The sequence below is a fragment of the Condylostylus longicornis genome, unplaced genomic scaffold (genome assembly GCF_029603195.1).
Source record: "Condylostylus longicornis isolate FDR11 unplaced genomic scaffold, ASM2960319v2 ptg000055l, whole genome shotgun sequence".
NCBI lineage: Eukaryota > Metazoa > Arthropoda > Insecta > Diptera > Dolichopodidae > Condylostylus > Condylostylus longicornis.
The window spans coordinates 9435655-9462348 of NW_026578024.1; the positions used below are offsets into that span (position 1 = coordinate 9435655).

At 23.6% G+C, this 26694-nt stretch overlaps 2 protein-coding genes across 3 annotated transcripts in view; one reads left to right on the forward strand and one right to left on the reverse strand.

The window, feature by feature from the left end:
- Positions 1-1001: 1001 nt before the first annotated feature.
- Positions 1002-2885, forward strand: LOC129611678 (ran-binding protein 3). Its single transcript, XM_055524940.1, has 6 exons — positions 1002-1132; positions 1332-1546; positions 1604-1735; positions 1794-2039; positions 2094-2243; positions 2340-2885. Exons 1-6 carry the CDS (start codon positions 1117-1119, stop codon positions 2748-2750), a joined length of 1170 nt encoding a protein of 389 aa, XP_055380915.1. The 5' UTR covers positions 1002-1116; the 3' UTR covers positions 2751-2885.
- An 831-nt stretch (positions 2886-3716) lies between these two features.
- Positions 3717-26694, reverse strand: part of LOC129611677 (3-hydroxy-3-methylglutaryl-coenzyme A reductase) — a 41610-nt gene continuing 18632 nt past the window's right edge. For both annotated transcript variants that reach the window (XM_055524938.1, XM_055524939.1), the window contains exons 3-7: positions 6872-6959; positions 6173-6748; positions 4658-6003; positions 4211-4580; positions 3717-4150 (exon numbers count right to left, since the gene is read on the reverse strand). In XM_055524938.1, the coding sequence (XP_055380913.1) occupies positions 4081-4150; positions 4211-4580; positions 4658-6003; positions 6173-6748; positions 6872-6959 (2450 nt within the window). In that variant the 3' untranslated portion in view covers positions 3717-4080. The remainder of the gene's footprint in view (positions 4151-4210; positions 4581-4657; positions 6004-6172; positions 6749-6871; positions 6960-26694) is intronic.

Consider the following 26694-nt stretch of genomic DNA (forward strand, 5'->3'; position numbering starts at 1 on the left):
AATACTAAAATTCAATTTGCTTTGTTATTTTTTAATTTATTCACATATATATATGTTATAAGTTAAATAAAATAAAAAAAATTGTTCCTTTAAGTAATCTACCTTTGTACCAAAAAATTTTAAAAACTTGGCAAAAAATGGCATTGTATTTTGAAATACCTAGCACAATTTTATCGATCAATACCAACGACTGACGGACACTTCCCACGAAAATACTTCAAAATTCAATAAAATTTTAATGGACTGAATTGTATTTTTGTGGGAAATGACCGTGAACCGCACAAGCAAGTACAATCTATTCCTTCTATTCTTCTAAGGCGCTATCCTAAAAAAGCACTCTTACATATATTTTTATGAAAAGGCTATATTGAGTTTTGAGAAAATATGTAAAAAAATAATTCTTGGAACACTTTGTGCACCAGGGATGCGGGCAATAACCTTATATTTAATATATTTAAAAAAACAGTTTTCAGGCCCGTATATTTTTCAATTAAGACCTTGAGACTTGTGTAATAATTAAATACTCGTATTATTATTGACAATGTAAATGAAAATTACATCACAACAAGTCAATTTAAAAAGAACGTAATACAAACATTAGTTGTTTGATAAATATCATAAAAAGTAAACGTTTGTACTTGTGTTTTCATGGTTTATTCCGTTAATGTAGCGTTAAGGCAAAATAAATTTGCAACTATCAAAACTATATAAGATAATTTTGAGTTAAATTTGAATTTTAAATACCTCTAACTAGTGCATTTACTAAAAACGAAAAAAAGTTTGTAATCCCCATGTTTGACAAGGAAAAGCTTTTCAATACGAAGAGATGCTGGTTAGATTTAGTATTCAATTTTATTATATTATTTATTTTAGCAGGCAAGACTTTTTTTTAGCATTTTTAACCACCATTTAATTCCAAATAGAATGGTAATCCTAACAATTTTTAAAGCTTGGAAAATGTGAATACGTACAAGATTTTGACATTTGGATTGAAACGTCAATGTTAAACTACCCATCATACATGACTTAATTGATTGCTGTAAGCTTGATTAGAATTTATCAGAAATTAGAAGCTACAAAATTTTACAAGAGTTTTTTGAAAAGTGCATACTAATAATGTCCGAAATCAAAGGTATTTAACATACATTATTTTTTATCTATGAAAATATAAAATTATTTTTTTGTTTGGCGAAATTTATTTTCTCTTAATTTTATTGTAAAAACCTAAAAAGGTCTCTGTTTATTGCTATTTTTTATGAAAATTCAACCATTTACTGAAAAAATGACAAATTTGTTCTTTTTTTTTTTTTAAATTGTGCAAAAACCTAAAGATGCGCCTGCACCATCTTCAGTGTTAAGACCAAGCATGTTACGTCCGTCTAAGTTTGCATCAAATACAAGTGAAAGTGGTGAAGCAAGTTCTAATTCTGGAAAAGAAAAAACCGACCAAAAATCGAATCCATTTTTGAAAGAATATCAACTTGAGGACGAAAACGAGAATGATAATAATGCTACAACTTCTGATAGTAATAAAGACAACGTTGAGGTTTGCTATATTTTTAAGTTTTTCACATACCTACTATAATATTTACCAATAATATAGAAAACATCAGATCCTTTGAAATTACTTTCGAAGCCAAATTTTTCAAAAATGAAATTGTTTACAAATAATTCAATGCAAAATCAAGATGCTGGTTTTGTTTTTGGGCAAAATTTACATGAACGTGTTGTAGGGGTAAGAAAATGTGTATTTGTTAAAACTTATATTCATTATTATTCCTCTATACCTTTAGGATAATATAAAAACACAAAAAGAAGACAGTGTTGTTTCTGATCCAACTAACAGCAATGATTCATCCCTTTTGTTTACTAACGCAATCCAGAATGCGTCAAATAATGAAAACGGTAAAGAAAAGCCAATTGAAACAAAAAGTTTAACGGAAATTGCCAGAGAGTATGAAGAAAGTCGAGCTCAGAAAAGGAAATATGAAGAAGTGAAGACAATTACCGGTGAAGAAGATGAGGATAACGTATCTGAGGTTTGGAAAATTTTTTAGAGGAATAAAGAAATTTTGCAATATCACTTATTTCAGATTGATTGTAAATTGTTCGCATTTGAAAACGGAAATTATGAAGAACGAAGTCGTGGTATATTGCGTTTAAATGATTCTAGAGAAAAAGAAAACGTACATCGAGTAGTATTTCGTACTTTCGGTACTTTAAGGTTGCTTGTCAACACAAAGGTAGGATAAAATAACTAATTTTTTATATTTACTTTTATATTTCCTTTTTACTATTTGTATCTATTTTTATTTTTGTTTTATTAAATTACTTTACAGGTTTGGTCAGACATGATAGTAGAAAGTCCTAGTCCGAAATCTTTAAGATTCACAGCAATGGATAATAATGGTCAAATCAAGATATTTTTAGCAATGTCTCGCCCAGATTATATAACCACAATATTTAACGCCCTTAAAAGTAGAGTTTCAAAATTAAAAAGTATAAAACCTGAAGCAACTGATAGTGATAGTTCGATTGAAGTCAATAAAGAGGAATCTAAAATAAAAGCTGATAAAGCGGAATCTAAAGATAAAACAGAACCCAATGAACCCAACACAGAGTCTAATGGCGACAAAATGTTAGCAAAAACTGGTGTTAAAGATAAAGTTGAAGAATCAGAAAATGGTGATAATGATGATTGTGCTGAACCCCATAAAAAAAAATTAAATATTGAAGAAAGTAACAAATAAAATTAATTCAGAAATTTTGTTTTTTTGAATCTTCAATATCTTTGTCTTATTACAATTTATTACTTTTAATTAAAAAGAAGAAAAGTGAAGTACATATTATAATATTGAAAATTCATTAAACAGAGAACCAATGTATTTTTTTTTCAAGATAGGAAAGATAAGTACATACATATTTTATTTCTAAATTAAACTTCAAACATATTTTTAAACTACTTCCAAAATAAAATATTGGTTTATTTTTTCCATTAATAATTGAAAATTTTTTATATACTTTTGATATAAAGTTGAAACATTACGTGTCTTTTCATGACTTAAGACTAAAACTAAAGCTATTATTTGCATTGTAATTAAAACTATTGGATTAACGTTTCCTTCTAAATTTTAGTGTTTGGGGTCTTTGAGAATTTTTGTTTCTTTCTGTAGAAACGTATGTAATTTTTACGATAAGATTGTAATTTTTTCAATAATATCTATTTATTCTCAGTACATCATGTATGTACTATTGTAAAATATGTGCTAAACTTCTCAACTTCTTACAATATGAAGGTACCAAAAGTATCTGTCTAATTAGTATCGAATTTGTTTTTTGAAATAAAGAGAAAATTCATTTCGGTAGGAAATTTCAATGTGTTAATAAGTAGATACGTACTTACCGTGAAAGTGAGATCCAAAATAGAGCCGAATTAGATTCTCATTATGTTTTTTTTTTTCCAAAGTAAATTTCAGTGTTTTATTTAAATCTTAGCCAATAAACGCACAATATATTTCATTTTCATAATTACATATTTATATTTTTCTTTTTTAACTATAATTAAAATCAAATACATAATTTAAAACTATACACAGCTGAAATGGCTCAACTATAAATAAATACATAATATCAAAAGATATTAAGTCAAATTTAATTAGAACAAGCAAATTGCATTAAAACGAAGGAAAATTGCAATTTTTGTAAATATTTATTTTTTCAACTTTTAGATATTTCATACATAATAATATATTTAACTATGTATATAAGGAACTAAATAAACATTTTATTTATTTTCCTTCGTACTGGGTAAAATTTATCGATTAACATTATGCACTAATACAATATTTTTTAAATTTGGAAACAATAAAATTTCTAAAATATTTATTTAATTTATAACATTAAAAGGAAACAGTACAAGCTCTTTCTGTTTCAGTAAAGTTGAAACATTTATAAAGCATTATATAAAATAATATGAAAAATGAATATTAATTTCATTCAAGTGATGGAAATGAAAATAAAAAAAATTAACAATATATTTTAATAATTTAAATAACATTTTTTTTAATTAAAAATTTTTTCTTAACTAAGACTATTACTGGAGGAATTCTGAGTATTCGATAATAATGCAGATATCGCTGCTACTGAAGATCTAAAATTAAAATTACCAAAATTATTAAAATAATAAAATTCAAAATGCTTCTTTTACTACCTATTATGCCGCATGTGACTCTTAACTAAATCGCTATTTACTAAAGCTGCCATTAAACTTAATTCTCCTGCCATAACTGTTGCACATATAATTTGGGCTAATTTTTTTGCATTTTCGCCTGGACAATTTTGGTTAGCACCGCGTACTCCTAATAATTCTAAGCATGCACTTTGACCAGGAAGACCAGTGCCACCACCGACAGTTCCTACCTCAAGTGAGGGCATTGTACATGTCATATATAAATCTTCGTTATTTATTCCGCAGAATTCCATACCGGTTGAACAATTACTAGATGTAACGTTTTGTGCTGGATCTTGCCCGGTTGCAATGAAAACTGCTGTGACCATGTTAGCAGCATGTGCATTATTTCCTATATTTACATAAATAAATAACTTTTATTATATTTCTAAACCAATTTGTAAGTTAAGTATTAATTTTATAAAATACCTCCTATGCTTCCTGCTAAAGCACTTCCAGACATATTTTTTATTTTATTACATTCAACTAGAGTTTTAGCATCTGTTTTTAAAATTGCTTTTAATACAGCAGCAGGTATAACGCATTCAGTTACAACTCTTTTACCGCGACCCTTAATCCAATTGATTGCAGCTGGTTTTTTATCTGAACAGAAGTTACCACTTAGTGACACAATTTGCATGTCTGGAAACTCTCGTTTTATACATTTTAATGCCATTTCCGCACCTTTTGATACCATATTCATACCCATAGCATCACCAGTTAATGCAACAAATCGAATATATAAATTTGGACCATCCATGGCAATTAAAAGCTCTTTTAGGCGACCAAAACGACTCGTAGAATCAAATTCTTGCTTAATTTTCTTATAATTTTCTTCGCTATTTATCCATTGTTTGGCTTCAGCAGCTCTGGCAACACTTAAGAACCGCACACATGGTGCACGTGTCATACCAACATCTTCTACAACACTTGTAACGCCCTTTACAGATAAAGCTTTACAACCACGATTAGTACTCGCTACAAGGGCCCCCTCCGTTGTTGCCATTGGTACAAAATATCGTTTTCCATCAAGCAATAAAGGCCCCGCATATCCTATTGGAATGGGTACATATCCCAATACATTTTCACAACACGCATTCATTACTTTGGTATAATCAAAATTTTGATATGGTAAATTTGATAAAATATCTTCTGGTAAATTTGCTTGACTACTAACAATTTTCCTACGAATTTTAACGCCTCTTTCAGGATGATTAATTACAGATTCAATATTATATAGTGGACAATGTCCAGCACCAAATTTAACTATTTGTATAATTTCATCATCAGATAAATTAGAAGCACCTTCATCAGAATTTAAAATCTCTAAGCATTCATTAAGAGTTCTTGGTGGTAAATTACGTTTACTGTATAAAATTATGTTATCATTATTGTCATCTACCTTATCACAATCTATATTGTCATCGGTTTGAGTTGCCTCATTAATTAAAGTATCTTCCGTAATCTTAAAAAGTGGTTTCTTACGTATAATAGTTGGTACTACAATCGATTTACTTTCAAATGATTTGTTTGACTGTGATGATGATGTGATTGATGGTTGAAGTGTTTGGGGTTGTAATAGGTTATTCTGTGATATAACCACATTTTGTTGCATTTGATTTTGAAGTTTTAATTTCTGCTCCTGATGAAAATTATCAGCTACAAACATTAATTGGTCACGTATTTCATTCCGATTTTCGAAGAATATGAATTTTACAACTAAAGCAATTAATAAAATTAAAATAACTATTTGATCAGCGCTCATTGTCAACCACCTGTGTATAACGAATAGAAAATGTAAAATATTTGTTTATTAACAAGAATATTAAGAAAAATTTCATTATTTAAAAAGTCAATGTTCTGAATCGAATTCCATTATATTATGATTTTCAGTATCTTTAACAATACTAATTGGATATTTTCAAAAGAACATATAACACTTACTTAATTATCAAATCAGAAAATTCTTGAGATTCAGTTTTATTATTTGGCACATTTAATGTTTGTAATTTCGAATGCACACTATCAACTGGATTATATTCTTTTTCAGAAAATGCAACACGACTATAAACATGTACAATCATTAGACCTGTTGACATTATAACTTTTACTCTCTGGACAACTGGATTTGTTTTTTGTTCTTCTTCACTTAGAGTTTTCATTAAAAAAGAATCCTTTGCTTTTACTTTGACTAATGTCATATCGACACCATTTCTTGTTAAATCTAATATTAATGATAAACATGCTGGATAAAACGTCATAAATACTATGTAATTAACAATGACAGACATCACAGCAAATGTACATAAGATTTCTAATCTTTGAACACCAGATAATGTTCCTACACCTATTACTAAAGTTTCAACGATAGTATCTAAAGAAATAGCTGGACCTAAAATTTCCATTCCCTTAGCAATATTTCGTGTTACTTCAGCTTGATTTGTTCCATATAATGCTAATTGAGCTAACGTACCAGAATTTGATAAATCAATTAATAAAAGCAAAAAGAAAATTGCATCTCTGAAATTGAATTGAATAAAAAACAAAAAACAAAATTAATATATTATTAGAATTTAATATTATGAAATAAATATTATTAAAAATTGAAAATTAAAAAAAAAAAAACAAATTACTATTGCTTACTTCAAATCTGTTATATCGCTCCCCAAAAATTTGATAATACTAGTTGTAAAAATGAAACTAGAAAAAACAGTAAATAATCCAGCGATTCCTGAAATTAAATTATAAAAGTTTAATTTTATTTTTTTTTATATATGTACTGTATTAATTTTGAATTACCAAAAAAAACAGAAAGTTCAGAGGTATGGTAAATAAAAAAGAAAACAATGTTATAAATTGTGTGTACTCAAAATAAATAAATTTAAAAATAGAATTAAATATTAAAAGTTCGAGTCTGAACCCACAAAAAGAAGAGCTCTTAGATTTTTAGGTAAACTTGCAAATTTTAATTTTTATTAAAATAATTTTAATTCAGACTAATTAGCATAATATTCAGTTTTTTAGCAAAAAATATAGATAATTTTTAATCATTCAACATTGCCGAATTCATTTTAGTCCCATTTTGATTTCATAAATTTTTTGCGGATTATAGATTTATCACTGAACTGGAAGTCTAATATCTTTTATTTAACTATGAAATCTATTAAACAAATTGAAGCACACAGTGAAGAGCCAGACATCATACTTCTTACTTTACTCTTTACTTCCAATTATTATTTAGTATATTGTATAACAGAATAATAACAACGGATAATTAAACAATAATTAATTCATGTATGTGTAACATTTATGAGAAATGTATGTAAGCAAAAACGTTATGATGAGAGTATAAAAGGAAAGTTACATAATCAATATAAGTATAGTAAGATTAATAATATTGAGAATGCCCTTGACTTAGATTAAAGAAATAAAAAGTTGTTTTTTTTTTTTAAAATGCCTCAGAGAAAAAAAAAAGTGTAAAAATAACGAAATCAATAAAAAACGTTTTTTTTTTTTTTTTGACCACAATTAATTTTTTCTGGAGATGAAAACCATCTTTTATTTTCATCTTTATTTCGTGATTATTTTTTTATATACCAATATTTTATTTACATTTATTTTATATCTTTATAAAAAACACTTCTTGCTGATGGTGTTAATGGCCAATTCCTTTTTTATACACTTTTAATAATTTGACTGATGGCATTGCTATGTTAAAAAATATTTTATATGAATTAAACGAAAACCCCCAAACTATGTATAACACTAAACGAATTCAAAGAAATAAAAAAAAATAAACACAAAATTTAAAATTTTGTATTTTTTTTGTTTTCAGTTTCCAGTAGGGTATAACGATAACCTAGATTTATTTTCAAAGATGCTTGTAATTATTTGGTAAAAAAAAAATACGTGATGTTATAAACGTTTTCAATTTGAAATTAATTTAATAACAAAAACAAAAGTGGAAAATTAAATTCGATCATAAAATTATCTTTGAATATTTAAGTTAAATTTTAAATCATTAAGAAATCTGCCATCTGAAATGCAAAATAACTGTTGCAATATAACAAATTTATTCTTGTTTTTTTTTCTCAGTTAATGACAAAATAACAGATGCCATCTATTGCAAGGATAAGGAGGAAGACGTCTATCAAATTTGACTTGTCCAGCAATTTAAATTTTATTGAAGTTAGATATTTTGGTAAAAGTCTGGAGTGTTTTTGACAATGTTAATTGTTTTCACACTTATACAAGTTAGAAGTTATAGGACTTAAATATAAATTTGAAAACAAAAAAAAATATATGTACGGAATAAAGTCACACACATGATGCTATAACATAATTAAAAGTGCCCAATTATCTTTTTTTCTTAATAATTTCTGTTTATGCAATTTTTAAACTTAAAAAGCAATTCTTTATTTTCACACACATATACATACGAGTATTAAATACTTCTTTGACAGTTTTTGCAGTACGTATATGTATATGTACGTATGTACATACATATATACATAATATAATCAAATTTTTTCCTCTTGCTTCTTAATTTTATTAAAATATTAAAGTTTTTATTTAAAGCTGGTGTTAAGGGTCCCAGTTTAATAAAGCTTTTTATTAAATATATATCAAGCAATTTCGAAAACCTAAAATATTAATTTCTTGTTTAATTTATTGACATAAGTATATGTAAGTAATTAAAACGCCCACATTATTTCAATGATAAGTAAAAATTTTTAGCGACATACTTAGCTTAGTTTTGGAACGGCTCCTCGATTTACAATTCTATTTGTGTTATGTTTAATAATTTAAGAATCATATATGATTCTTAATAATATCCCTTTTCTCTCAATAACTCAATAGGTATATATTTGAAATAGCAAACTTTTTAAAATGTTAATTTATTCATTACAAATATTATTGATTCACTTACCATACCAGTTTGAATATTTATGTATATATAAATAATATACATGTATAACAAACATTTATTTAAATAATTACTTAAAATATATGTATGTACTCGTAAATTGTAATCTTTTCTTTTAATATGATGAGTAGTTTTACCTAAATATCGCGGTGTTTCTTAAAGTTTCGGCATTATTACTGGAAACAAAGACTATATGAAAAAAGCAAGTAAACAAAAGAACATGGAAAGTTTTAGTTACATTTACACTATATCTTTGTCTATATATAATATATGTATGTACATACGTAGGTACTTCAGTAAACTATACACGAATAAAATTTCAAAATAAAAATTTACAAACTCTTAAATACATGTACATTAGTATGTTCACATGTACATAATTAAAATGAATTTCACATAAGTATAACAATCATCTTTTCTTTTTTATAATAGTTAAAATTATACAATATAATTATTGTAAAAATTATAATAAATAATAGAATAACAACATTTTTAAAATACTGGTATTTTTCTTTAAGGTTTAAGATTTGCGATTTGAACGTTGCCAAAATCATTAAATTATAATGCTAGAGTACAAATTCTTTCAACAAACAAGAGTGGATCGAACTTATGATCGGATTTTTATCATTTCAGCTCATATTTTAGCTCAAAATATATACAAATTTTTTCTTTAATTTTCAATGAAATTATCTATGACAATTAGCTTAATCTAAAAATTAATTACTATTCTAGTTTTGCAATCCCTAATAATACCCAAGTATAGCTATTGTATTGTATTAGCAAATAACATAGCAAATTATTAAAAGCAAATAGATATTCGCAAAATTTCAACAGCATAAATTAAAAATTTTTTATTTTAATATTTAAAATAATCTTCACATTGATATAAAAACTTTATTTACAAGATTTGTTTGGCATTTTGTATGTAATTCTTTTTCGAATATTTGATTTTAAATCAGTATGGAAAGACTAAAACATACTAAAATAATAATTACATAAATACAAACATATACCAATACATATGTACATTATGAATTATTGTTATTCATATAGCGTAACCTTGTCTATTCTACTTGTTGATCGTCGCTAGTTACACAAATAAGAAAAAATAAATCAGAAATTTGCAATTCTTCTCTTATTATTTTAATGCTGATCTAAACTAAATTACGTGCAGATTTTTGTTTAAATTATGGCTAGTATAATATTATTTTATTAATTATCAGTCAAGATGGAAATTGCATAAAAAAAAACTTGAATAAATTACTCATTGCTTTTGACGAAATTCCACGAAAATTTAAAAGATCTCTAAAAAAAAAAATCTAAAAATTTTCTAAGAAATGAAAAGATTTCTTAGAGAAATTGTAAGTTAATTAGTTGAATATGATTAAGAACAATTGCTAATATAAACAACAAGCTCTCTAAAATAATGTCATATATATATATATATATATATATATATATATATATATATGTAATTATATTAACGAAAAATATTAGAATACTTAATACTGAATACTTGATTTACATCTATTGTGTTTAGTGTTTGGTTTTTTGTTAGAAGTAGATTTATTTACCGGCTCTAAGAGGGGAAGAATTTTTACAACACGACATCAATACCATAGTTTTATGTCAGATAAAATTTTTGAACAAAATTAATTTAATCACCTAAATTTCCCTTCAAAATATACCTATCTAAAAGTTTAGATATTCACTGTAACAACAAAGAATTTACATTATTTCGAAGAACTTCTTTAGACAGGACAAAATCTAATTAAATTTTCAATAAATTAATTAATTTCTTAAATTAAATTTTAATTTTTTTATTTAATTAAATTAAAAACATTTTATTAATTTAATTAATTAAATATATATGTGTACATATAAAGATTATAATTGATATAAAGTAAGAAAATTAATTTAATTTGCTTTCGCGTTAAACCGTCACATGTTATCAATTTGGCACAAGTGTGTTTATACGTACTTGAAAAACGAAGAAAGCAATTTTCAAATTTTGTAAAAGGCGTGAAATAAAATCAATGCCTTAATAATAACGTAAATATAATAGCAAAAACAAAAATTAAATTCTAATATTTAAAAAATAAATTATTTATTAATAGTCAAAATATTTCAATTTTGTTAAGTTGTATATATGATAAATTAAATGATATTGAAATATTATTAACACTTTTTCATAATGCTCACCTTAAAAATATTTTTTTATAAAAATTTAGTTTTCGTTAATTAACTTAATTTATTGATATGTAATATGTATGTTTCCGAAATATTATAAGCGATTTTAATGATAAAGTATGTTTATATTGCAAATATTTCGAAAATTTCATTGGTAACGTAATAAGTAAGTTATAACCCTGAGTATACTTTATTTCTAGAAGAAAAGAATGTTCAATTACTCGCATTTCTTCATTTATTTCAAACTATTCAATTAATATTCCATATATAATAAATATTATGAAATTTTTTGTACACCCTGTGTATGTTTATAGCAACATAATATGTATGTATTTTTACTCATCAATTTTAAGTATAGTGTAAGCATATTTGCCTATGCGTATTCAAACAATATACACGTTTCTTTCAAAAGAAACGAAATTGTTTCAAATGCTCAAAAAATTAATGAAATTTATTGTCATAATAGTAAAACAAACAATATCTGATTGATATTTTGTCATTATAATTTGTATAATAGTATGTGTGTTTTAAATAGACAAATATATTAATATGTTTATTAACAGAAAAAAAAAAACCACAAAAATAATTTTATTTTTATTACATTTATGGTAAAATATTTTGAATACATAGTGTTAAATTATAAAACTTTTAAAATTCTTTCACATAATTTTTAAACGAGTTCATTCCACAATCAATTCGTCATTAGGTTATTATTGTTATGTATCGGTCATGTATGTACATATGTATGTATATTGTGAGAAATTCTATGCATAATAAAAATTATTTGATTAACGTCGAAGGAATTGTTATAATTTCACAAATTAAGCATGCAGTGGTTCTTGGATATTTTTTATTTGAAAGTTTCCTAAAAGATCTTAGTTTATAGCGGGTTAGTTATACCTACACTTTCTCATCTATAATTTAAAATATATGTACATATAGATACATATACAATTTTCAGATATTTATCCTTTCTATAGAAAATAAAATTCAATGAAAATACTTTGAAATAATAAAAAGTAAATAAAAATTATCAAATTGTACAATATGTAATATGTTTCTTTGAGATCAAAATAATATATTTAGGAACAGTATAACAATCTATAAATTTTGATAGCCTCCGTAATTCTAAGTAACGTAACATTCCGATTAAGAAAACACATACATCTTATGCAATTCAATGCATGTATGGATGTAATTTGGGGACAGCGTTTACCCGTAGGTTAAGATTTCCTTATTGAAAATAACATACGTACCTATATATAACAAAATTTTTAAAAAATTATTATAGCAGAATAATGCGGAAAATGAACTCGTTTTCATTTCTAAATTTTAAGACAAACCAAAATCACAAAAAAAAAAAAAAACTCAAATAAAAGTAAAATAAAATAATGACGCAAGCTAAAAAATGGAATTTGACTTAAAGCTGTGGTGAATTACTAATAAATAATTTTATTGGAAACAAAAAACTATAATTATATGTACATATGTATGTATGTACAATATATTTTTAATGATCGTCGTCTTCGTCTCCCAAACAACATAAAGAAAACAATAACAACAAAAAAAAATATGTTGAAAATTATAAAACGACAAGTTTTATAAAATGGAAAAATTACCATAAAACAAAATTATCTAATAGTTTTGATAGTTTTTTTGTTTTTGTTTTTAAAAGACAAGATATATATGAATAGGTATACATATGTGTGCATGTAAGTAAAAGTATAAAAGTGTAAAAATATAATCAAATATGGGCCAAGTTTATGATTTATGTTATTTTCATTTACGATAAATACAAATTTTTTGTCATTTCATTATTGTTATTGTTTTATTATTAAAAGAAGAAGAAAAAAAGCAATTGTATTTCTCTAATATTTCATTAATTCTAAAAGAATTTTTTATAAAGTTTTTGCTTCGAATTCGACGAGGTTATTTATGTATATATGTATGTACATATGTATGAACGTACACAATACGTAATTTTTATTGTATAAAAATTCATATCTATAAAAAATAAAAATAAGAGACGGTCATTGAACTCTGAAATTTTTTTAATCTTAATTTACCAGATTAAAGAAAAAAAAAATTAAATCTTTTTTTTTGTTGATAAAATAAAAAAAAATTTATTAAGTTTTTTTTTTCTATTACTGTACATAAATTAATTTGGATAAATAAGAAAATAAAAAGATACTTATTTGTTTGTTTTAACAGGTAGATGTAGGTATAACACATTTTAACGGTTAAAGATAAGACCAGTTCTATGAATAATATTTGTACATTATAATATGTACATACATACATATGTGTATGTAGGCACATATTTAATATCTTATTTACTTATTATGTATGGACTTGTGTGACTTGGTATTTTCAAATAAGCGGTCTATTTCAAATATGAATTAAAATAATAAATTTTATGACAATGGTTAATTATTGTTGTCTAAATTTGCAAAATTTTAAATTATAATAAAAAATTATATTGAATTAAAATTTATTTGTTATTATAATTATGTATGTATATTATATGTACATATACATACCTTAGTATTATTATATGATTTAAGTAATATTCATTGTAATCTCATTGATTTCATTGATTTTCTCATTAAATAATTTATCAGTAATATTGTACTCATTTTATTGATAAGCATATTTATAAATCCTTGCATATGTACGATACTTGCTAAACTAATGCACATATGTTTGTATGCCCATATTTAAGTGAATGCACATAGGTATCTATTGTTTATTAGTTATCAAAAAAAACTTCATATCAAATATACTTATCCACTGTTTTGCACAGAAGATACTAAATAGTTTCTTCATAAAACCGTGCGAATTTTGTATGTACATATGTATGGATGTATGGATGTAATATGAAAACAACTGTTTTAATTAATAAAATTTAATATAAAATGTCATAAAACTATATTTTTTAACATTATATAAATAAAAGGTAAATTTTATAATAAAAACAATATTGTATGTAAATTTTGTCTATACATAAATACATACATACATAAGATTTTGATTTAAACATTAATTCCCATATTCCGCATAATCTTTTAGGAATATATTTTAAATGTTACCAGAATAATGATGGAGTATAACAAAATTATTTTTTAAATTTTGATTTTAAAAGTAATGTTAGATGATCTGTGAATCGAATTTGTTATTAATATGTCGAATATGACGTGCAAGTTTTAAATTATGTATATATATATATACATATAACATTCAAAATTCTATAATAATTATAGAATTATTCTAACAACTAAGTATAATCGAAAGTGCTTTAACCTAAGAATTAAAAATATTTTTATTGTCATATTTAAACATTATTTTAATTTTGAAATCTTATATAACGTACACATATATAGGTACACACATATATGTTGTATTAATATAACATTTCTAATTACAGACTAAGGAAATTACATAATTGGAATTTTATAAGTATGTCGAGAGTAAATATCTGAAATGTTACCATTTTATATATATATATATATATATATATATATATACAAATATATATATATATATATATATATATATATATATATATATAAAACTATTACTACAATTAACAATTAATAACTGATTCTATATTATTTACATCATATATTATGTACTATTGAAAATTCTTTCGGTACATAAATAAGTATATGCATATAATATTGCCATTGTAAAACAATATACAATTATCTATTTATTACACACGCATGTACATATGTATAGAACAAAATTTGTAAAAAATTATTACATATAAAAATTTTTTGCTAAAAGTAAATCAAGTTAATTAATGTAAATATTTCAATACAAAGTAAAAATACCTACATGACTATAATTTGCTACTCACTAACTAACTATATTCACATCATATTATGTACATACATATATTTTAATTATTATTATTATGATTAGTTATGTAATATTTACATAATAGGCCCGGGTATTTAAATATTTACATTAAAAATGTTTTCATCCGTTTAACCAAATTCAAGGAGAATATTGTTATAGCTTATAATTTACTTATACATATACTCATGTACCTAATTATATATATATTTATTAATATAGAAAAATACGAGTAAATCTCTTTTAAAAATATTCATATTATGCTCATTTAATAAATGTATGTGTGGATGTGCTCTTATATCTCTACAAACATATGAATTTACTTTGAATCTTTTTTTCCTTAACATATATTTTTTTTTTATAAATATTATAAATAAAAGGTATAGGTACATACATAAATTTGTTTGATTACAAATATTTAAACGCATTGCTAGTTAGTACATAATGAAAAATATTTTAAATAAAAGCAGAAGAATAAAAGTTTATGGTTTACCGATTTCGTTTTTCTTTTATGTTTTTTTCTTCTCGGTTTTTTAAAATCGAAAATAAAAGTGGGAAAAGGGAAAATAAAAAAAAAAAGTAAAATTAGTGAAAAATATGTGAGTCTAATGATTTAAGCCCATTTATAAAAAAATCTTAACATTTCAACGAAATCAAAAAATTTGAACTTCTTGTTAGTAACTATGTTTAAAATCTTAGAATTTTTTATTTAGAATATGTTTTAAAATCTATGCAAAATTATTATATTATTTGTATTTTTCATTATTAAATTAATTAGCATGTTATTGTCAAGCTTTTGACTTTTCATTCTTATAGTAAAATAAATAAAAGTAAACTTTTTACATTTAAAAATCAAACAAATTGTCTGTTTAAAATAAAGTGACGTGAGAGAATGTTATATTATATGAAAAATAAAATAAAATGTATAGCTAGTGAGATTTTGAAAAAGTATGGAAAAGCGCTTAAAGAATTTCTAAGCAAACTTGTTGAATAATTTTTTTTTTTGACGATATTATACATAACATTCATATAATAGTTTTCTGTGAAAGAAATTATAAGGCAGGAATTACCAAAAAAAAAACCCAATTAATCACCATAACTAAGTGTGAAATTAGATTCTTTATATTATTTGATGTTCATCCAATTATATTAATTTAGAAAAAATATTTAGTTTCCAAATTGCGTTTAAAATAAAATAAACCTTATAAGCAAAATAACTATTAAAAAATTTAATTACTTTTTACAATTAATTTTCTATTTTATTTTCATTAAATTATTTTTTTACTTTCGAGCACGTATGCATTTATACTTGTGATGCTTGTAGGATAGAGTGGCGGGTGCCTGATTTCCTTTACATTAAAATGGACGACGAATAAATTAAAAAAAAATAGTACAGTGTATATTTGTACATTATATACTGAAAATGAAATACATAAATATGTTACATAAATGAAAGAAATATACATACATGTTAATTAAATATACTGTAATGCTTTTTAAATAACTGAGAAAATATTCAACAAGAATCACAAAATGTACATGTAAGTAAGGTAATTTTTTAAGTTTTCAATATTTAATATGTTGACTTCAGCATTCTATCAGAATTTGAATAACAAGTTAGAATATATTCTTAATTCTTTAAACAGAGATTTATCACCATTTCATTATCATATAACTATTTCGTTTTCGTAATTAGTATAAGTTTTAATATACAATGCCTGGTTAAATGGAAAACATAATTACAACTTACCATTGTTGTAAACTGTTATAGTATATGTTAGTAAACTATTGTGGAGGACGACACTTTTTGAGAAAGCTAAGCATTTTGAAAGTAAAAAAAATTATAATACATAACATAAGTATATTGTGACAATAAAAATGGGCAAAAAATTAAGTGAAAATATTGAACTCATTATTTGAGCCAGTCGAAGAGTTTACTGCTTATTATATTTTTTTATTTTATTATACTGTGTAATCTACATTTTTTAAGTAAACTCCATTTTTTACACATACATACACTTTACAAAATTTAATGTTTAAAGAATATGGTTATGCCAAATATAATATCTTTTTAGTCAGATGAAATTTCCCACAATCATTTTATTATGTTTACCATAATTATTAAGTATATACTATATTTATTTTACATAACAACTATGTAAATATTCGCTAGATAAAATATTTACTAATCGAATTTTTTCATTAAATTTTAATTTTATTTAATCGTTGAAAGCCACGGTTTGTAAGATAGCAAACTTCACTTTAGCAATTTAAACACTAGGTTTAAGTAATGAAAACAATCTATGAGTAAAATGAGTAAAAAACTTAATTTAAAAACCAATTCTATATCTTGGCATTTATTTTCTTATAGTGAAGAAGTACTTCATGACTTTTCTGCATTTAAAGATATTTTGGATTTGGAAGCAGTAGTTTGTCAAAAACTTCGTGATTTTATGAAAACATATGAAAAGATTTTGTTCGAGAAAAGTAATTTCTTCACAAAGATTTGCCTAGAAAATTTCATCTTACTTTCTTAAATAGTGTAAAAGATTTGTAAATAAGTGGATAGACCGAATAGACTAACATATTCTCACATATCTTTTTTAAATTTTTTTGGAAATTTTCCAAAAAATCACATTGTAAGAATTTTTTTTATTTAGCATTAACGTGATAATTATATAAAACGGATTTATATTATAAAGTGTGACCATTTATATTCTATTTTATATACAATTTATGAGCATAGACAAATAAAGTAAATGTGAGCTTGTAATATTAACAAGTTTATGTGTCCATGTTATTTGTGTATTAACATAGTTAGATAGCAATGTAATTATGTTAAAAATGTTAAAAATTTAGCAAATTAATGTTTAAATAAACGTTATACATATATATACATATCTACAAACGTAATATTAAACTTGAAAACTAATATGTATAATGCACAATTATTTTCAATGAAAATTGTTGTCTACTACGTTTTCTATTATAAATTGTAATGATAAAAATTCAGTTTCCTTTTATTGTTAAAACATTTTAATTTTTATAAAATTAAAGTACTTATATTTACATGGATACAATAAGTACATATGTATGCATGCTTATACCGCTCGATTACCGCAAAAGTAACAACAGAATTTAAACAAATAAACCCGTATTAAGCATAATTAATTTTGAATTCTTGATATCGGTAAGTTGTAGAGTTTGAAATATTAGGAGCTTTTAAATGTTGATTTCATTCAAAGAAAACTAATTCTTGTAAATTAAGTTTTCCTCCACCTTAAAAAAACAATTTTAAAAATAATTCAGGTTAAGTTCAATGAGGCAGAGGGCATAGGATATGTTAAATTTTAAAGTTAAATTTTTGAATAAATAATTAATAATATGTAGTTTTACACTGAAATTTGATTTAAAAAAATCTAAAATAGTGTGTTACTCCAGTGATTCCCAAATTGGTCTATATACACCCCCAGGGGTCGTGTACCTTGCTAAAGTTAGAAATTTAAATAGAAGGACAAAAACAAGCTACAGGAGAAAAAGTTTGTGGACCTCTGTATTATTGTATCAAAATATCTGACAATCGGTGTTAAGATATAAGATTTTGTATCTAAAAATTTTAATTGAATTTACCTTCTCATATTTTGCGGATTTCAATTTAATTATCTCTTTTTAATGCGTTAATTTTTTCAGAAATGCGTAAGCATCATTTAAAAAAGTTCAAAAATCAATTTCAAAATTATTCAAATATTAATAGATACTAAAAATAACGTAATGACTGTAATAAAAAAATGTAATCGTATTCAAAACCTTAACTTTTGATACATATTAGTATAAGATTTTCTTTACTTACATAACTGTATACAATATATTATATCTTATAAAATCGTTTGTGCACTATATTGATTCCAATTATATATGTACATACAATTGTATTAAGAAATCACGCACTTTTATTTAAATTGTTTTTCCAAAAAAAAAAAAATAAAATGTAAAAATAAAATACAAAGTACAAACATACGTGCGTTTCATATACTCAGTTGTGTAAAAAAAAGCGTGCATATGACTAATTCGCATCCGGCTGTAAAATATATACATACATATTTATACATATGGATGGCTGTAAAAATATACTTATACAATTTGATTTTTAAAATTTGTATTGCCCAAATCAATATTATCAATTCATATGCATACTCAATATAATCAGCTTACTTATATGAATCAATTTTATATATGTATTCAGTTGTATATAAACGCGTGTTAAAAGCATTTTGCACCCCTAAATGTATAAGGCGGCAAATTTAATATGCAGTATAAATTCAATTTACTGCCTGCATACTGCAAAATATAAAAATATTAAATTTCAAATAGTTCAATATTGAACGACTTTTTCACATACTTCGTTGGGACCCTCACTAAACACTGTCAATATAATAAATTTTATCATTTATTGATAAAATTCACTTTCAGATCAATTGACAGGACCAAAGCGAGACTGCATTTGAAATAATATTTATTAATGCATTAATAATTTCGAAGAATTGGGTTATCTTGGGGGCTCTTGTGGTGAAAAGCAAAACTAGATTAATTTGACTTTGAGAACTCCAACGAATTACGTTTGAAATGTCAAAAATAAAAAGTTGAAGAACTAAACAGCAAAAACAAAAATAAATAAACTCATACATATGCACGCAAATATCATATAAAATATTAAAATTCTATCATAGAATATTGTGCTTTTATTTTCTAAAAAAAGCATTTATAATAAAGAGAATTTGTAAATCGCGAAATATATCACGTACACCTTTTTATAACGTAATTGAATTTTTATAAACGTAATTGAATTTGAATCTGCGAATTTTATTCATAGTCGATTTACTGTATTAGAGAATTGTCAAAAACATATTTCCTTGTTAATTTTACCATAATCGATTATTGCATGTCAGGATTAGATTATTTAAAAAAATAAACAGCCAATGCATCGCAAAATCATTTCTAATTTCTATCCATTGCAAAATTTTTGCTACTGCTTTGTTTTTGATTTTGACAATCAGCCCTATCATGAATTCTGTATAATATGTACAATCCTACGAATTACGAACTTATGATCGTCAATTTAACTTGGAATAATCATCAATTCTTGTTGCAAAAATTATGAATCAGTAACTGCAGCATCATTTTTCGGAGTGTCAAAATCAGTTGAAGTAAACAACTTTCATTGCAAAAAAATATTTTTTAAAAGTTGACATCTTCAGCTTGAAATTCGAAGAATTAAAAGTTTAAAACTAAATTTTTCATTGAGTTGTATAATTTTTGTAACTTTCCTAAATTTGGAATATTTCTCATTTTCAGTTCATTATAATCTTTTTAATCTATATTTTGTATGAATAAATTAAAAAATGGGGCCACAAAATTATATATTTAAATAAAAAGCAAATTTGAAATTTACAATTATTTAAATTTTATCAAATGGGAAGGGGTGTGTAAGTATTCGTACTATAATTATGTAAAATTAAATGAAAAATCAAAGATGTATGTAATTTTTTAATGTATATATTTACATAGGTATATAGCTCTTTGTGTCTAAGGTGCGATATAATTTAAAACATACAAATGCAAACAATTTACAATATCATATTTAAAAAATTCCTAAAAATTTATATACATATGTGGTGTATATGTGAATATATTACCATAAAAACTTATTACATTTGAATTTTTTTTGTATCTTTATACATATTTTGTTGTGCAAATTAAGTTTTGCGTACATACATAAATATGCAATAAATTTACACTGCTTTTGTATGAGAGGATAACATCTTAAAAATTTTAATAAGTTCAAAATAACATGATTTTTTTTCTTTTCCTCTTTTTATTACACATTGTACATTTCTATATGTGTGTGTATGTATGTACATATTTAAATATATGCATAAAAGAATATATCATCTGTAAAGTCAACTTTGAATTTTAATGAAATAAATGAAATTTTCTTTAAAGTTGTAGTATGAATTCTAAATTGATTTTTTTTAAAGTTCATATTATGCATACAATATTATATGAAATAATAATATTGCATATTATTAGATATTGAAATTTTAAATCGTTAAACTATATAAACTTAATATCAATTATAGTAATAATGTGTGTAAGTATGTATAATTCAGAAAATTTAAGTAATTTACAAAAAGGACGGAATCTTTTAAGATAAATAAGAAGTATTCTATCGAAAATTATTAGAAATTTATTGAAATTTAAGTGAGGTTCTATTGTGCCCCATCTGAGTATGGAGCATGCCCTACAACATTTACTCGAAACCTACCCTGTCGATCAGCTCGAGCACTTCTTTGAGGTTCGAAAATGAATTTAAATTCAAATGTTCTAATTAAAATGATAACCTTACTCTGACAATAATAAAACGATTTACTTATAAAAAAGTTTTATTATTGAAATCTATGTAAGATGGATAGGGAGATGGGAAGGAGATGGGAAGTTATCATAATATTTTGTTAGCTAATGAATATGAGGAATACAATTATAACAATTTAAATTTATAATTATAAAAATATTTTTGTATTATAATTAATATGCAACGAGATTCTATAATAAAAAAATTTTAATTTTTCCTTAATGAATTAATTGACGCGCTTCTTTATACAAGAGTATAACACTTAAGAGTATATGTACATAGTTTGTACACGAAAAAAGTACTTTATTAATTTATTTAATAAAATTTTCAAAAACAATTCATTTTTGTATACTCAATAATTTATTTACATAAGGAATATTGCCCATCAAATGTATATTTTTAATAAAAATATGTTAAAAATTTACAAGTAAATGTCACATATATTTTATTAAAAAAAGTACAAAAACAATTATAATATTTCAGTATTATAACATGATATGCATATTAATTTTAGAGCAATCACCGGGCGCACACAAACAAAATCGAAAATAACAAGAATGTTTGCTTACGTTTTTTATTTATTTTATATTTTTTTTATTTATTTTATATACATGTGTGAGTGTGTATAGTGAGTTTCTGTAACAATTTAATTGAAATATAAAAATAATTTCATTATTTATTTGATTTGAGCTCATAAATCAGTCTGATTTTTTATTTGCAAAAGTTTTTTCTACTTGTTTGCTTATGCTAAAAAAAAAATTTTTTTATTAACTAAATTAAATGCCTTCTCTACTTAAATGTAATTTTCATGATTTCGATGAGTAAGAAACATAAAATCGATTTTTTTTTCACTTTAATTTTCGTAGTGTTAAAAAAATATTTGGAAAATAATTAAAAATGCAATAAAATTAATAGTCTAATTTTATAATACGTTAACGATGTTAGCAATTTTTAAGAATTTTGTTTAATAGTGACGTAAAAACGATTTTTGAAGATTTAATTCACCGTAAATAAAAACGATTTTTGAAGATAAGAAACCAAAATAAAAAAAAGAAATACGCTTGTTCTTCTGTTCAAATTGACGTTACAAACCGAAGCATCTATCAGAATAGTGTGTTTTTAAATTCTTAACAGAATTCGAAAAATTTAAAATTTATTTATATTAGTATGAGACATAATTGAGTTTTTATTTAAAACGTTACTATTAATATTAAATACTTAATTTAAAATATTAATTAATTTTGAATACTTGTAACTCAAAATTGTTAATTAATTTTATCCGTTTTTAATCTAGAATAATTTTTTATTAAGAAATTTGGAATAGTAATACAGTTTAAACATTTATTTATCTTAAAAAAATTGGAAAATTTATATATACTACTGGGTAGACCCACATGGTACAAAGATAACGTTCACAGCTCAACAGATTTGCAGTTACAGGGGCTTAAAGTTACACTTAATTGATTTTTTTTACTTATTGAAATTTCTTTTACATATTTTTTGAAAGCGTAATTCCTGTATCAGAAAGGCGCATTATTAAATAAATTAAATTTGGAAACCACTGAACAAGGGCTGTCTAATAAATATTCACATTAGTTATGATGTGTTAAAATTTCGGTATCTCATGACTTTAAAGTTCAGAAAATTTCAATTTTAATTTTTGATTAATTTTTTAGGTGACGAAACATTGCAGCTTTTTCTAATTTTAGCATAACTGGCAAAATGAGTTAACTGAGTTCTCATTTTGTATAAGAATCATTTTCCTACCTGTTCGGGTTTTGGAATTGTTCAGAAAAATAAAATACTGCAAATGTTTTTTATACCAAATTTTTTCTTCAATGACTTAGAAAATCTTACAACGACCGTTCCCTCTTTTGTTAAGCAAAAGTTCAACTTGATAACTAAGTTTTCCTTAGATTTACATCAGTGACCTGAAGAATATCATAAAGCGTTCTTCATTGATACGGTGTATATTTTATTTTTGATTTGAACAATATTTTTATGTATTAAAAATTTTTGTCTTTTATTAAGTTGAATAATATCTACGAAGCCATTTTAGATTTTTGATTAAAAAAAAACAATTCCAAAAATTTTTGGTTCAAAAGAAAATTTATGCCTTTATCCATGTATTAGAAGTTAATATTTATTATAATTATTTACAATATTTAAATTTTTTATTATTTAAAAAATAAATATATATGTGTATCTATTATATTTAAGTATTTAAAAAAAAATAATAGGGAAAAATCTCAAAATAGATTGCATCTTTTCAATAAACCACAAAAGGGAAGTGATTTTCTTTTAAAATGAAAACAAGAGAATTGTTTCTTTTTTTTTTCATTATTATAAATAGAAGAAAAAAAGTTGAGATAGCTCATGGACAAATAAATTACTAAAACATTGTTTTTTTTTTATTTTTTTTTCTTATAAAAAAGGTTGAATATTTTGTTTTCGTTTTTTTGTTTTTTTTTTTTAAAGAAACTTTCAGTTTCAATAGATGAATGATAGAAAAAAAAAAACAAGAAAATAAATGGAAATTTATGTAGTTGGCAATGATAATGAAAATTATGTATAACAAGCAAAGATAAATAAGAATATTAAAGAATAGGAAAAAATAATAATAATAGTGTCCTATGACATTTGAATTATACAACAAACAATATGTCATTTTATTTAAAACAAGTATTTATGTATGCAGCATTATTAGAATATTATATTTAAGAATGGTAGGTTAACAACAATCAATGAAATTTTTTTATCTTCAAAAATATTAAATTTTCTATTCAATTGAAATTTGATAAAAAATTATAAGAATAAAGAATATTTCGGTAATACAAAATTTTGGTAAAATGGCGGAACCAATTCCCTGATATACGAATAACGATAAAATCTAACGCCTTACAAATCATTGCACAAAATATAGTCGAAAATAAAAGTTTCTGTATAGAATCTCATATTTCTGAAGCTATATTTTATTATATTACCTTCTATGTTTTATTATATTATTATAATGTATACGTACATACATATACATATATAGAATAAAACTCAAATATAAATGTTTATAAGTATTAATTCACATAAAATTGTTCAAAATATCCTCAACGTCTCTTTAAAAGTAGATTGTTAGCGTTCCTCTTGGAGGCGAAGAAATGTATTTTAGTTGAAAATTTCACATATGAAATACGATGCGATCAAAACATCTCAATATCATTCCTATTGTATGCAACTCGAATTTTAAAATTATAGGAATTTTTTTTGGTACAAAATAAGGAAAATTTCATAGGTTTCATGAATGAGTAATAAAAATTATTTAATAAAAATGCAAATCGTACAAAAAAAAATAGGATTTATATGAATGAAGCTTCAATATTTTAGTTTTTACATAGTTTAAAGATACATGCGTATAATATTTTATTGAAAATTCATAGTAGACATACCTATATGCAAATGAATAATAAAAAATAAATTTTAACATAATACATAAATGGAGAAAAAATGGTTATGTAAATTATATTAGAAATTTTCGAAATATCTGGCTTAATTCAAGTGAAGCCTTAGCAATAGAACTAATTGAAAACAGAAATAATTGTTACAAGAATTGTGCGTACATGCTGCTGATTAAAAAATATTACGTGATATTAGCACATAAGTTTATCTTTGATCTAAAAGTTGAAGCTTTTCAGAATCTTTCCAGGTAAACCTTAATTTCTTTTGTTGGTACAATAGTTTAATAATACTAAACAAAATTTGGAATAATAGTTCGTATATAATATTATATTCTAACATAATACATAATTACTTTTTTATATTTGTAATTTTTTTAATTCTAAATGACTTTAGAAATAACGAGCACAATTTTAAAATTAACATAAATTTCAAGTATGTATAAGTACACCCCATTTAACATGTCTTTTTTAGATTTTGTACTGTTTTCAAAACCAAAAGTTGTGAAAGAATTTTAGTTCATATTATGTAATTGACTGATGTTGACATCACGCGAACTCATTTTTTTATTTCTTGTAGTTTTTGCTATACTAAAGATGCATACATATTACATGAGATTAAAAAAATTTTTGTGAATGTATATGCATACATATATTTCACATACTTCAATTATAATATAGAAAATTGGGAATTTCCCTTTTAATATAAAAATTTCAAGTTATTGTTCGCGGAAAATTAGTTTATTTTAAATAATAAAATTGTTCATCATTGTTTAAAAGTCATAAATAAATTTATATACTCTATTAAATGTACTATTCATATTCTGTATTCAATTAATGACTATAAATAATCTTATTATACTAAGTCGCTTTCGTTTAAATTTACTAAAGATCTTATATTTTTTATATTGTACGATTTTATAAGAAATTCATTTTTAATGTAAAGGCTCTCAAAAAAAGATGTTAAAATTCTTTCTTCATTTTTCAAAATCCTAATAAGCTCTGGATCGATTAACTTATTGTTCATATCAAAATTTTTTATTAATAAAACATTTTCAGGTAGCAAAACCTTATTTCCGATATTTAGTCTCGAAACATGAATAAATGAATAATGTTGTTTTTAACAAATTACTTTGTAAAATTCAATTAATTTAATTTTCTATGAGCATTTCGTAAATATGTATACATAGCATAGAATAAAAATATTGATAATTAAAAATACTTAATCATTATGTACCGGATACATCATAACATTCATACAAAATTTTATCTTTACATTCATTTATTTCTATAACATCAATCATTTTTATATTATATAAGGGACAGAATCAATTTTTATATACATATACTCGTATCCTTCAAATACTATTATTTATCAACCAATTTACATTATAATATCAATTTGTATCACATAATTTAATCATAAGTGTACATATACCTTTAAAAACCTTAAATACAATTTGGATGTTAAAAATAATAAATGTAATGAGTTGCAATATCCTTAAGAACATTCAAAGGCTATATATGCATACACGTAAGTATATGTATAGAAATTAATAATACATCTAAAATTATTTAACAATATTAACAAATATGTGGATTTTTTTTTTAAAACTTTGTAATTATAAAATTATAC